The following is a 14023-nucleotide window of genomic DNA, read 5'->3' as shown; positions in this document are numbered from 1 at the left end:
TTTTTAATTAATTCCTATTAAATCAAATGCTTTACTAATCAAATTATCAATTTAAAAAAGCTCGATATTATAGTGTTGCATCAACAATTGCCAATCCACATTTTCTTATTAGTTATCAATGTCCTAAAATTGAAGGTTAAACTAAAATCCTTAATTTTGAAAGATAAAGAGACTAAATGTCTATTTTTTTTTATAAGAAGGTGAAAATTGCACATGGACTAAAATAAAATAGTCTTAAAATTACCAAGTATACAAAAAAAAAAAATAGTAATTTAAGGTGATTGTGAAAAATTTGGTCCTCAAGCATGGAGAGAATGAAACAGTCACTTTTCAAATTGTATGATTAAATTTATCAACAAATAGTAAATTGAGGGGGTCTAATTTAATTAATTAAACAAGATGCGAGAATTGATGTAAACCATGTGATGTCTGATTTTAATTTCCACGGATATAAAAAACCTGATGAATGGATTAAAACTATTTAATTTTGTAAATTAGCAGTAGGACATTAAAATTACATAATTAAAACAACTTAGTTAGACGCCTTTGGTAAGAACTAAAGGGTTTAACATCAATAATATATCATTCAAACCTGAAAAGAAAAACAGTAAATTTTCCTATGCACGGCTGTTAAACCAATGTCTTCAATAGGATACCTAACATAAACTTATTGAACAATAATAAACACACATTTCCAGGGTATGAAAAAGGATTTAGAATCTTCCTTTCCGAACCCCTGCCCAAGCTATGGCTGCAACAGCAGCACCTCCCAAATGTGCAGATCCTGATATTTGACTGTTTCCCTGCAATTTAATAATCAACAATATTTTTTTTTAGTATTCTGCCATGGAATAATGACAACATTTGTAGGAGAGGACAAAGGGGGATAGTCTTTGAAGTGGGCATCATTATTAGAACTTGAATTATTTATTTAATACAATTAAGCAAGCCAGAGGTTCGTATCTTGTGGTCAGGCAAAGATGACTTCATGCACGACTTAGTGCAATTAGAACCATCAATTACAATCACATGATTCAACAATTTATCTATTTTTCTTTCACCAATTCTCATTAAAAAAATGAAAAGTTAAATAAACTTAAAAATGAAAAAGGAACTGCAGGAGCACAACTCAACTCATTTTTTTTATTATTCCATTGTGCTGTTCTCATTCTTTTTGTAACCAGTTGGTTCACAGTCAATTTCTCACTCCGTGCACCCTATATGGCTATTCCATTCCTCTGTTTTCACTTTTCTTAGATAATGGCTTCACACAGTCACTCACTCTATAAGCACCTTATTTGGCTGTATCATTGCCATTGCTCTGTTTTTGTTATCACGAAACATAGGCTTCGTGTAGTCACTTATGAGCTAACCGTTTCTTAGAGAAAATTTTACTTTTCTTGACTGTATTACATGTTTAATGTAATTATCATCCATAGTTTACACTTCACAGTATGGGGAAGTGCACTTAGGATGAACTACCATTTAGAAGGAAGACAAAGAATTATGACTCGTGGCATGAGTTCATTTCGTTACTTATGTGGTATTGGTTTTTAATTTATCAGCTTTTATATAAGTTGATAATGTTAAAATGGATGTGTGGCTACACAAGAAAGGATATAATACAGAATGATTATATATGAAAAGATATTACTCATATTAGTATAATATCTGTTTAGGAAAAGATTAAAGAAAATTGATTAAACTGGTTTGGACATGTGCAAAGAAAATCACTGAAGACACTAGTGAGGAGAGAACATCATATGGTTAGTTTCTAGTATTGTAATAAGAGGTATAGGGAAACCAAGAAGGACACTAAAGGAAATTATTAAAAGGGATCTCATGGTAAATAATACTCCTAAGAAACAGGTTTTTGACCAACCCAATGACCATCATGTAATTCACACAGTTGATCTTACCTAGTGAAATAAGACGGTTGTTGTTATATCACTTAATAGCAAGACTCCATTATGACTTTGATCCCATTTTGACAGATGATTAAGTTGTTTTGTCAATTCCTATCCTAGTTTATAGCTATTTTTTCATTGCCTCTAAATCTTATTAATCAATACAATTTATTTATACTATTCAAAAATTGGTTTGGCTATTTGTAATTTACATCCCAATTTGATAACCATGATCTTAAGGCATCAAGATTGAAACAAAAAGACTGTTTATACAGAAATTACCATACACAGAATAGACCTACTAAATCTTGAAAAAGTTTGTAGAAATTAAGTTGATTTTTTTTGGGGGGTTACAATAGTGGAAATAAGATTGGAACTAATGATCTCATACAAACTACCCAAAACCCTCGCAAGTCAGAACTAAGTCTTATTTTGTAGAAACTATGATGCCATTGAACTAGTTACAACTCTACAACTAATTTACTCAAGATGGAAAACACTATGAAGAATAGTAAACAAGTCTTGGAGAGTTCACCATACCTCAAGTATCCTTAGCATATCTTTCCCAATCAAAAAGATACCCTTAATTAACAAAAATTTATAAGAGAAAAGAAAAGGATATATTAGTATCTGCATCACAAACTTCACAGTTTTGGTTTAGCGTAATAAGGTTGAGAAGAACATACCAGCAAGACCGCGGGAACTGGTATAAAAAAGTCAAGGTAAAGGGTTGCTTTTGGAAAGAGAAATATGTCAAGTAGCATAACTGCATTTACAGCTCCACTTGCCCCCTAATGATTGCCAAGTTCTAGTTCAATTAATCCGAGGTAGTGATATTAACCGATATCACAAGTTATACAAGATAGTAATTTTCAATGCAACAATTAAGAGAACATTAAAAAAAAAAATAGATGTTTCCTGCAACCAGGAGAACTTAATGAAGTGCAATAGACAGCACAAAATATATTAATGCTGGTGGGCAATGACAACTCATGTATGCATACTGATATGTGCCATAAAGCAAAGGTACTGAAAAAACAAAGTGTAGAACCCAAATTGAAATGAAATCATTGACTACATTAAATGTCGCACAAATCACACCAGAAAGAAATTTCCTGTCCAGACATGCTAAGCACCCACGAAAAATTAAACTTATGTAGCAATGTCCTCTTTCATTTGATTCTGAATAGAAAGATTTTCAAGGAATCAACACAGTTTAAAAGTAAAAGGCAAAAATAATTCCCTGAAAATACACTGTTCGTCAAAAACATAGATGGCAAGTCAAACCAAGAACATTGTTAAGAACAAAACACAGCCTATATTTCCTAAAGCTTACCAATGCTAATTCCTTTGAAACAATCATAGTTCTCCAGTCCTGTTGCAAATGCAGAGAAACATTGGCATTCAATAATGAATTGTTGAGAAAGACCTTTCCTTTTATTTATTTATTTTTTTGGGGGGGAAGGGTCCAGGATATACACTTTTTGCATGTTTGTAAAGTATTTCAACCAAATATGTTTAAATTCCAACAAGAGAACAAGTATTCACTTTTACTCATATGTTAATGAAATTTATCACTAGCAGTAATCATCTAGACCTAGGTATAAAATATGTTTATCAATTAACCATTGGATACTATTAACAAAACAATTTTTTTTGTCTATCTTTCTGGAAAATTCATTCATAGATGTTGGTTCTAAACCAAATGTGAAGAAAAGTTTCAGCTTTCAGTTTCAAAAGTTACAGGTAGGTAAATCAAATTGAAAGTAAAATATAGACATTAATATGTCAAAAAGGTTGTGATTTGAAGAATTGGTATATTAATTACTATACTTTTCTAGTTTCTGAAGTGGGCATAAATCAAAATTTTGTTAATTTTCTTTACTCAGAAATTGCAAATTTTAATAATCATTGGACCTTTGATGTTTGTGCTTTATAGGCCTGATGGATCAAGTAAAAAACAGAGCCACCAACTGCCCCAGCAAGATACAACTTCAGCAGAAATTCAGGTCCAAAATTTCTTCCAATCTGCCCAAAGCCCAATGGGAATAGTTAAAGAGTAATATATAGAAGCTAAAAGAACAAATAATTCATTGAAGAAAAGCACGAAATAAATTTATCAACCGAGTGATGGCATCTAAGTTAAACTAATTTTTTTGCAAACTAGACAAGCTATATGCTAATAACAAATAATTAAATCTATTTACTACCATGGCGTGTATGCCAATGACAATAATATCTTTCTTCTTTTGGTAAAATCACAGCCTTCAAAATTCAAATCTTATTGCTCTAAAGGTCTCAACTCCTAGTCCTAACATATAGTAAAAACTTAATTCCTAACACATCGTAGCAACTCAAAGGGGTCATATTAGTAAGATATATATATATATATATATATATAAAGGAGAATTAAACAAAGACAGAAACAAGTGAAAAATAATGAACAAAAATATAATACAAGAATAGCAACTTACATTCATTCCAAAGAAGTAGAGTCCAATCATGTTGGAAACTATATGCCAGGTATCTACATGACTGAATGCATTGGTAATCAAAGTGTGCAAACGTCCACTCTTAAAATTGTCCAAAGAGATCTGTTCACAGCAAGTAATTGAATTAGCAGTCTAGATGTTGTTAAATCCATACAGACAATAACATTGAAGGTTGAAACAACACATTTCTCAATTCTATCATTCAATAGCCTGTAAAGTGCCACACCAGCAATCATTATTACTTTGTTTTTAAGGCAAAAGAATGAATGAGGCCTGATGGATGGGGATTAAAGCGATCCCAACTAGGTTAGCACACCCTGATTCTCCAGCCAAGCACAGGACACCCAAAATATATTAAATATGAAAAAGGATAAAGATAGACAAGGCATCATGGGGGGCAAACACCAAACCCATGAGATGATCAAAGTTAGACTTAAACTACCTAAACCTGTAGTTTGATAAACTTATCCTATCATTTACAAAAAAAAAATAGCTATCATATGTGGAAGCGAATCCCACCAACAGAAAGAATTTACAGAAGTGTCATTCGCCACTAATTTATCAGCACAAGCATTTCCCTCACGAAAAAAGTGGCCAATCAGGAATTGCTTATCTTTAGTTAGCTGAATGCAGTTTTGATTATATCTGTTGAAATTATGGGGCTTTTATGTATAGAGGGAGGAAAAGAGATAAAAGAGAATCCTTTTTTATATTAATTGAGATGTAATACAACGAACAGGTGTGTTTTATATTTTGTAAAACCTAAAACACTAACTTTTATTTATAGTATATATTAATCAAAATCCCAATTAATTAGAGAAACAATTTATGATAAGATGAAATATGATAACCAATCCTAAGAGCTAATAAGGAAATAATGAAACTAATTCTACCTAGAGGATAATCAACGATATGATAAGATATTTTTACAAATTCTAACAAAACATTATACTAATCTATATGCATCAGGTATGGATTTGGTTCAAGCATCTCATAGTATCTCCAAAAAATAAACTTCCACTTGAAAATGAGGATGTCATGGCTGTTAGGAATTAATCAAAGCTTCAAAACTCTAGGATTTCCTCTCTCCATCCTCAATAAAAATAAAATAAGTGCACTGATACAACTAAAAAGATATTAGTAATATATTATGCCACTATAACACCATCTTACTCCGAAGGTTTGCTAAGAAACAATTGATTGACCCACGATAAAGGAGGGAGTGACATACAAAGCAAATGTCAGGCAAATAATATCTACAAGTGTGGCAAAATCAAGTTGAGCAAAATTTATAAATAAAGAAACTCACAGTAAAGTTCTTTATCATAAAATTTTGATCTGCTATCCTCCACAATAAAAAAATAGCAACATTAGCTATAATCAAGCCCAAAACCATGTCATTAGCTGTTAGCCCACGGAGCCATGATCTCCTGCAAACAGGAAAAAATATATTATTGAAATTACTATATTGTATGCAAAATTGTAAACAGATTAAACAAGTGTACTAAAATTTAGAAATCCTGACCTTTCAACATAGTACTATTAGTGGAAATCTTTTTATTACCATCCCCCTAATGAAGGAGAAAGTGACAAGAAAATTCAGACTTTCACCAACATAAGGCATAAACTTTTTGCCAAACAAATAACAATATTTTAGAGCATAACTGTCTGCCATCCTATTTGTTTGATTTACATGCATGAAGGCTGGAATGATACTACATTACATTACAAGTCAGCTAATGACAAGTTGTGCGCAACCATATAAAGGATTGAAAATAGCTATGAAATGTAAACTATCGAAGATTTCACTGTAGAGGTGCAAGAATTAGAAGAATAGGAACCTAGAATGGATAAAAGATTTGAACATAGTAAATTAAAGCACATGTAAGTACTTAAGCTCAAGAATTACTACCTCTGTTCTTTTTATGAGACCTAATACCTAATTCATCATGATTAAGAAAAGTAGGTAATTTAGTTTTAGAAATAAATTTGTCCTAAATTTAAATATTTTTTTCAAAAATACCATTGTCATTAATGCTCTTCTCTCTCTTCTAAATGTTTGTCAATACAACCTCTATCTTATTTAATTAAGGATATTTTAGTTTAAAGATTATTAATGCAAGACATTATGGATTGGATTTTATAAAAAGGAACAAGCATCACTTTTAATTTAGGTCTTATAAATAGGAAAGGAGATAGTAATTTACAAGACTTGGAATTGTCAAATTTGGCACTCAGAGGGCATTGGCCTTCATGTTGCACATTATATGCTAAAAATGACACGTTCTCTAAATAGGACTGTCTACAATTGAAGTTTAGAGTGCCTTCTAGGCTTCTATGAGACCACCACCAAGGAATGTACAAAAGTCACGAGAGCTTTAGGTACGATCACAAGAAGCAGTCCCATGAATCACCAACACAGAAATTAGTCAAATGAAATAAAAGTTCAAAAAGATTCCATAGTTTTGGGCCCTGAGCACTTGTGTAGAATAAAATAAGAAAGTAAAATGAATTAAGTTTCTCTTGTAAAGCTAAAATCAACTTATGTACTTAAATTTCTTAGAAGTTTTGTCATCGAACTTCTTCCCAAGCTCAGATTTATAAGTTAAGTTTAACTCAAATAAGAAGCTCAATTCATTTTACCTTTTTATTTTCTTCTCCTAAAAGTGCTTACTTTATCCAAAGGGAAACTTAGTACGTTAACCCAAATGACCATTCAACCATGCGTTAAAATCAGGCAAGGAATATATATACTTTAGTACACACACACACACACACACACAAAAAAGAAGCAAAAACCCTAATTAAACCCAGTGGTCATTCGAATAAGAAAGCACGGAACTGCTATAGTACTGATTCCACGCATAATGCTAGGGAAAAATTACCAAGAACGCCGAGAAAAATCGTGATTATGGCTGAAATTGAAGTTGTGTCGAATAAAATAATGAAGACTGGGCCTGCAACCGATTTGGAGGCTTCTGGCAGAGACCCTGAGGAGAGGATTGAAGGCGAAGTGACGCGAGATCATTGGTTGGGAGAGAAAGGCGCGAAATTTGGTGGAAAAGGAGCGGCATGAGTGAAAATGATGAAGTGGGTGAGTGAGGAAGGGAGAGTGAATGTGGTTCACTTGATGCAGTTGGGGTTGCGAAGGTTTGGGAACAGAGGAGAAGGCGCTGTGAGTGTTGAAGATACGGTGGTGAGAGTTGGTGTTGCGAAGGGGATGCTGTGCCTGTACCTGTGCCACCAGTTTGCGAATTAAACCCTGCATTTTGAGTTGTTACGTACAGGAAACCAGAAGATGTGTTTGTCTTTTGTAACATAGGTGCTGCCTAGAGTTGGATAAATTTCTCACACTGGTTAGTTAGGGTTTGTATTTTTTGTTAACCATAGGAATTGAAGAACACAAGTGAATTAAAAAATTTATAATAACTTACATGTATTTTATTTAATTAATTGATTAAATTTTTTGGTACGTTGCGTTTTGGATTTACTTTTACTTTTATCAAAATCAATTCTAAAATTACAATAAAAAAACCAATAACAAATAGTTGTTCTGTTTTGTGTTTTTAAATTTTCACCTTAATTTTAAGGGTCAAAATTGATCGGAGATATCCAACTAAATAAGAAAAAAATCTTTATAAATTAAAATTAAACTTTTTAAAAATTTAATGATTAAATTAAATCATTTATAATAATTTAAGAATCAAATTAGTAATTAAGTCAATTAGTTTTTTAAATACTAATCTATCAACTGTAAGATATGTTGAATTTGTGAGGAAAGACTCGAGTTTAATTTTCACTTAATATATCCTTAAAGATGACCGATAAAAAGTCCTAAGTAAAATTAAATATCAAATTAAAGATTAATTTTATAAACAATTGAAAGGACTACATTTATGAAAATATCTCAAGATCTCACTTATATCTTTGATCTAAGTGATATTAGTTTAAAAACCTTAAATAACATTTGTAAATGGAAAAAAAATATTAAAGGTGACCAGTTATGTTTTATAATGAGCACAAAGGTCATAATAGCAAAAAAAATTAATATAAAAAATTTTCTATAAAAAAGTTTATGTATAAATTAATTTTAATTTATGAGAAAAAATTATTTCATTTTTCATTTTCTTCTCTTATGTTTGAAAAAAAAATATTTAAAAGGGGATTAAATGTATTTTTAAAGTCAAGATTACAATTAAAAGTGTTTTAAGCGCTACTAGTGAGAGAGAGAAAATTGAAATGAAAAAATGTAGTGCATTTTTTTAATCAGGGGGAAAAGGCATTTTAAATTTTTTGAAAATAAAAATAATATTGGGTAGTTTTTAGGATGTGAGTAGGTGTAGGTTGATTGAAGAGATTAGTTATAGGAATAAAAGAGAAATTTGAAAATGTGATTTTAAAGATAAAATGAAAAAAAAAAGTGTACATCAAAATATATATTTCTTTTATTAATAGTATAGATATACATAAATGTAAAACAAAAAACTAACCGCTAATACATAACTCTCACTACATGAGAAAGAATAAGAGAAATTAAAGGAAGAGGTCAATGCGTCCTAGACATGGACACATCTTCATGATTTGTTCCATACTTTGCAAGCCAATTTGTACAAGAGTTAGTCTCACAAAGAATATGCAGATCCCGAATCATATTGATTAGAGAAAAATAAAGGTGGAATCTATCGGAACTGTTCCGAACTAAATTAAAAGCCATCTTTGAATTGGATGCACAAACATTAAACCTGCAGCCATCATTCCAAAGTTTTTTTGAGACCATGGAACATTGCAAATAATTCAGCTTTAATGCTAGTTGATGTTCCACAAGCCCCTGAAAAACCTGAAGTCCAATTACCTAAATGGTCACGAAATATGCCACCGAAGCTAGCCTTCCCAGTTTTCCAAAAGAGCTTCCATCTATGTTCAGTTTGACAGGTGGAAATATTGGAGGTTCCCAGCTAACATATCTGATGGTCTTCTACCGCCAAATATTGGAGGTTCCCAGCTAACATATCTAATAGTCCGAATGAAGAACCGTCAACTTTTCATCACTTAACTTTTCACTCATCTTCCTTTATTATTTTAAAATTTATCAAGTTTATTACATTCTTATGTCATTTTTAAGCACGAGAATGTAATTAAAGTAAAAGAGAACATCATTTATTTTCTTTAAATTTTTATTTGATTTATTTAAGGTAAAATTTATAATCCATTGTGTTAGATGAGTATTTTATAGTATAGTTTAATTATGAATTGTGTAAAAAGGGTTAGAAAACTAGGTATTAAGGATTATTGTAGTTTCCTCAAAACCCTAGGTTTGGTTTGCTAAATTTAGGAATTTTACCTAATCTCTTGTTCTTTTATTTAAAATGTTTAGATCCTGTGAAAAATATGGTAGTTGTTCCTTTCAACGGCGTTAGAAGGCATTGATTATGTTCTTTTTGAGTGAGTAACTAATCTGCTTATGGATATTTTTTTTAAATTCTTTTAGGAGAAGCGAGTAAACTTCAAAATTATATTCTCTTGTGATCTTTGAAATTTTAGGAGTACTTGAAAGTAAAGTAAAATATTTATTTTTGCTTGATTGAAATTTATTCTGAGATTTTCGATAAGGTATTTAAGAATGAATATTAAATTATAGTTTGTTTTATTTATTATGAGTTCATGATTGATTGTCGTTCTCTATAATAAAGAGATAAGGTAACCTATGAGTTGAATACTCATAGTATATATATGTTTTCCGTTTGCTGCAACGAAGAAACAATGCAGTCTATGAGTTGAATATTCATAATTCCTAAAGATTCATTCGATGCAATGAAGAAATAATGCAACCTACGAGCTAAATGTTGTAGTTCTGTAACTACCGTTTGTCACAACGAAGAGATAATGTGATCTACGTATACATAGTGGAATGAAAGTTTGTTTATAAAATTATTATTCTTGAATACAAGTTTATATGTAGTTCTAAAAGTTTTCAAGAGAGTATATAATAGTTTCTAAAAGAAAGTTGTATTTATTTTGCTTTTATTTAATGTCATTTAAATTCTTTTTTTATGTAAAGATTTGTGCTATGTTGTGCTCTCTTTCATGTTCGCTTTGCATTTTATATTCTCACTAAGTCTTCATAACTTATCCTCTTATTTCATTTTATTTTCTCAGATACACAGGTAGTGGAGTAGCTGACTTCATGATATTTACAGGCTTACCCAAGAATTTATTTATCTTTTTAGTAAGTCTCCATTGCGTTTGATGGAGAGTGTTTTTTTTTTGTGACTTCAATATAATGCAATTATAGGGATAAGAGTAATAATAAATATAGACAAAAATCTCTTTAGTTTGAAATTTAAATGATTCTTTTATAGATATGTTGATGGTGTAATTATGATATTTTGAGACACTTTGATGATTAGTATTTATGATCAATATCATTATTAGTTGATATTTTAGACTATATATTAAGAATCTATGTTGTGATGTGTGACCTTAATATCTAACTATTAGATCTGAATATATATTTATATATAAATTTGTTTGGATATATGATATATTTTTACATATCATTGGACCTTTGATAATTGCAAGAAAGAGTTATAGAATTGCTCAAGAGGCATTGTACTCAAACTTTAATAATCACTGGACCTTTGATGTTTGTGCTTTATAGGCCTGATGGGTTAAGTAAAAAGCAGAGCCACCAACTGCCCCAGCAAGATACAACTTCAGCAAAAATTCAGATCCAAAATTTCTTCCAGTCTGCCCAAAGCCCAATGGGAATAGTCAAAGAGTAATATATAGAAGCTAAAAGAACAAATAATTCATTGAAGAAAAACACGAAAGAAATTTATCAACCAAGTGATAGTATCTAAATTAAACTAATTTTTTGACAAACTAGCCAAGCTATATGCTAATAACAAATAATTAAATCTATTTAGTATTTACTACTGTGTATGGCAATGACAATAGTATCTTTCTTTTTTTGGTAAAACCAGTCTTCAAATCTTATTGCTCTAAAGGTGTCCCCTCTTATCATATACTCATATAGTAGTAAGTAGTAACTTAATTATTGCTCTAAAGGTGTCCCCTCTTATCATATACTCGTATAGTAGTAAGTACTAACTTAACTCCTAACACATAGTAGTAATTCAAAGGGAAAGAAAAAAGAAAGGGGAGAGTTTAATATAACGACAAGTACTATACAAGAATAGCAACTTACCTTCCTTCCAAAGAAGTAGAATCCAATCATGCTGGAAAATATATTAAAGGTATTTCTGTGACTGAATGCATTGGTAATCAAAGTGTGCAAATGTCCACTGTTAAAATTGTCTAAAGAGATCTGTTCACAGTAAATAATTGAATCAGCAGTCTTTGTTGATGTTAATCAATACAGAGAATAAATAACATTGAAGGTTGAAGCAACAATTTCTCAACTCCAACTCCATCATTCAACAGCTGGTAAACTGCCACACCAGCAATCATTATTACTTTGAAATTTGACGAAATCGGTTGAAATTATGAGGTTTTACGTTTTAGGTATAGAATGAAACGCTTATAGATATTAATTGAAATGTACTACAATATACTTAGGTGTTTTATGTTTCTTAAAACCTAAAGCACCAACCTTTGTATATACTTTGTACTAATCATAATCCTAATTAATTAGGGAAACAAATCATGATAAATGTGATAACCAATCCTAAGAGATAATATGAAAACAAGGACAATAATCTCAGTATGAAGGTTTCCTAAAAAATTATACATTACAAAGAAGTTATTTCATTTTTTTTCTCTTAGTTCTTCTCCAAGAGTTATCTTGGATAAACTTATCCAAACAGGTCCGAATTCTTTATGATAAGTTGAAAAACTGAAAATGTGTCACGTAGAAAATTGGTCGAGATAGTGTTCCGGAACTATCTAACAATTTATCATGGCATTACCAAGTTGATTAGAGTTCATAAATGAAAAAACTCACAATAAAGTTTTTTATCATAAACTTTTCATCTGCCATCCCCCACAATAAGAAAACAGCAACATTAGTTATAAATTTATAATCAAAAGAGCAGCCAATGCATTCAAAAGATCCCCTTAAAAATCAATTTATATCATGTTCGTTAATCACTTGTGAGACTCGCAGCAAATCATGATCTCCTTCAAACAAGACAAAAAATATATTATAATGAAAATCACAAGCAAAAGCCCTAAGTAAGCCCTCATATTTTAAAACATAATAATGTTATAGGGAAAATTATAAAGAACGCCGGTGAGAGTGATAACTATGGTTGAAATTGAAGTTGTGTCGGCGAAAATAATGAGCGTGAGCATTGGGCCTGCAGCGTAGGAGGAGGGTTCTGGTTCTGGTTCTGGCAGAGAAGGTGAAGTGATGGAATGAGTGGAAATGATGAAGTGGGTGACTGATCAGAAAGGGAGAATAATTCCGTTGTGAAGGTTTGTGAACAGAGGAGAAGACGCGAGTGAGGAAGATACGGTCGCGATGAGGTTGGTGTGTGCTTGGGCAAGTGTAATATGAAGTTCTACGTCATGTTGAAATTAAAAGGTTGTGAAAATAACATCCATCAATGAGTTTTATGGTTTTTAGATTAAAGTGTTATGTCAATTTTATTTATCTAATTGCTCATCATTAGTTATTATAAATTTCTTTAGTATTTATTCTTTCAAACGCTCCTCCTTTTTATTTGTCTGTTAACATTGTTTCGTAAAAATAAAAAATATAATAAATTTTCTTAATCTTAGTGAAATATTTGTGGAATTTCTTATTTCATTATTTTTCTTTTCACTCCATAATAAATATATGTAAATTAATTAAAAATAAAAAAATAAGGATATAATTAACAAAAGAGTGTTTAATAAAATCTTGAATTTTACGAATAAATAAGAAGAAAAATTCTTTTAAAAAATAGACGATTAAAAAGGAAGGAAAGAAATAATAACAACTACTTCCACTAAGAGATGGAAAAAAATATTTAGGCTTCATTGATTTCTTTTCAAATAATATCGAATCATTTGGGGTCCTTGTGAAACAAAAGTATAATAAACATCATTGACACTATTTATTGACCACTTGAGAAACAAAATTAACTACCATTAAATATTCCTATAACCTCATAATGAGGTTAACTTATCATTTTCTCAAGTACTTATCAATGAGTGCAATATTATTACATTCATTTAATTTTAAACACTTCTAGACAAAATTAATTATATTTACACACCTGGTGAGCCTTGTAGACACCAAGTGTAGAATTTCATGTGTATGCTGCTTTCTTCCATAACAATATAAAATAATTTTACATGCATATATTTTTTTGTTTTAGGTAAAAATTCACTTTTCATTTTATAACTTTTATTTAAGTTCAAGTTTGCTATTTTTATCTATACCAAAAAGTTTGCTCTTTTCATAAGCTTAGATTGAGATTTTATTTAACCACCATGATTAAAGTTTTGTTATAAGATTAAGCTCAGTTCGTTATTTTAAATTTATTCAGTGCCTTCTTTTAACATAGTTTACAAACTTAAAGAATGATATCATCTACGTATCTCAATTCGCAAACAATGGATAATGGGTGCTAAAAGTGTTATAGGAAAATGAAAGCATGTTGATAATACTCTAGCAGA

General features: G+C 30.5%; 1 protein-coding gene across 1 annotated transcript; it reads right to left on the bottom strand.

The window, feature by feature from the left end:
* Positions 1-451: 451 nt before the first annotated feature.
* Positions 452-7757, bottom strand: LOC100819148 (RHOMBOID-like protein 12, mitochondrial). The gene is made up of 8 exons (XM_003525391.5): positions 7285-7757; positions 5709-5829; positions 4382-4501; positions 3825-3935; positions 3244-3282; positions 2594-2698; positions 2448-2489; positions 452-803 (listed from the first exon to the last, which is right to left on the bottom strand). The coding sequence occupies exons 1-8, from the start codon at positions 7665-7667 to the stop codon at positions 714-716; spliced, it is 1011 nt and encodes a 336-aa protein (XP_003525439.1). The 5' UTR covers positions 7668-7757; the 3' UTR covers positions 452-713.
* Positions 7758-14023: the final 6266 nt, after the last annotated feature.

The sequence above is a fragment of the Glycine max genome, chromosome 5, assembly GCF_000004515.6.
Source record: "Glycine max cultivar Williams 82 chromosome 5, Glycine_max_v4.0, whole genome shotgun sequence".
Lineage (NCBI taxonomy): Eukaryota > Viridiplantae > Streptophyta > Magnoliopsida > Fabales > Fabaceae > Glycine > Glycine max.
Note: the sequence above shows the minus strand (reverse complement) of the source record. Positions and strands in the feature narration are given on the sequence as shown.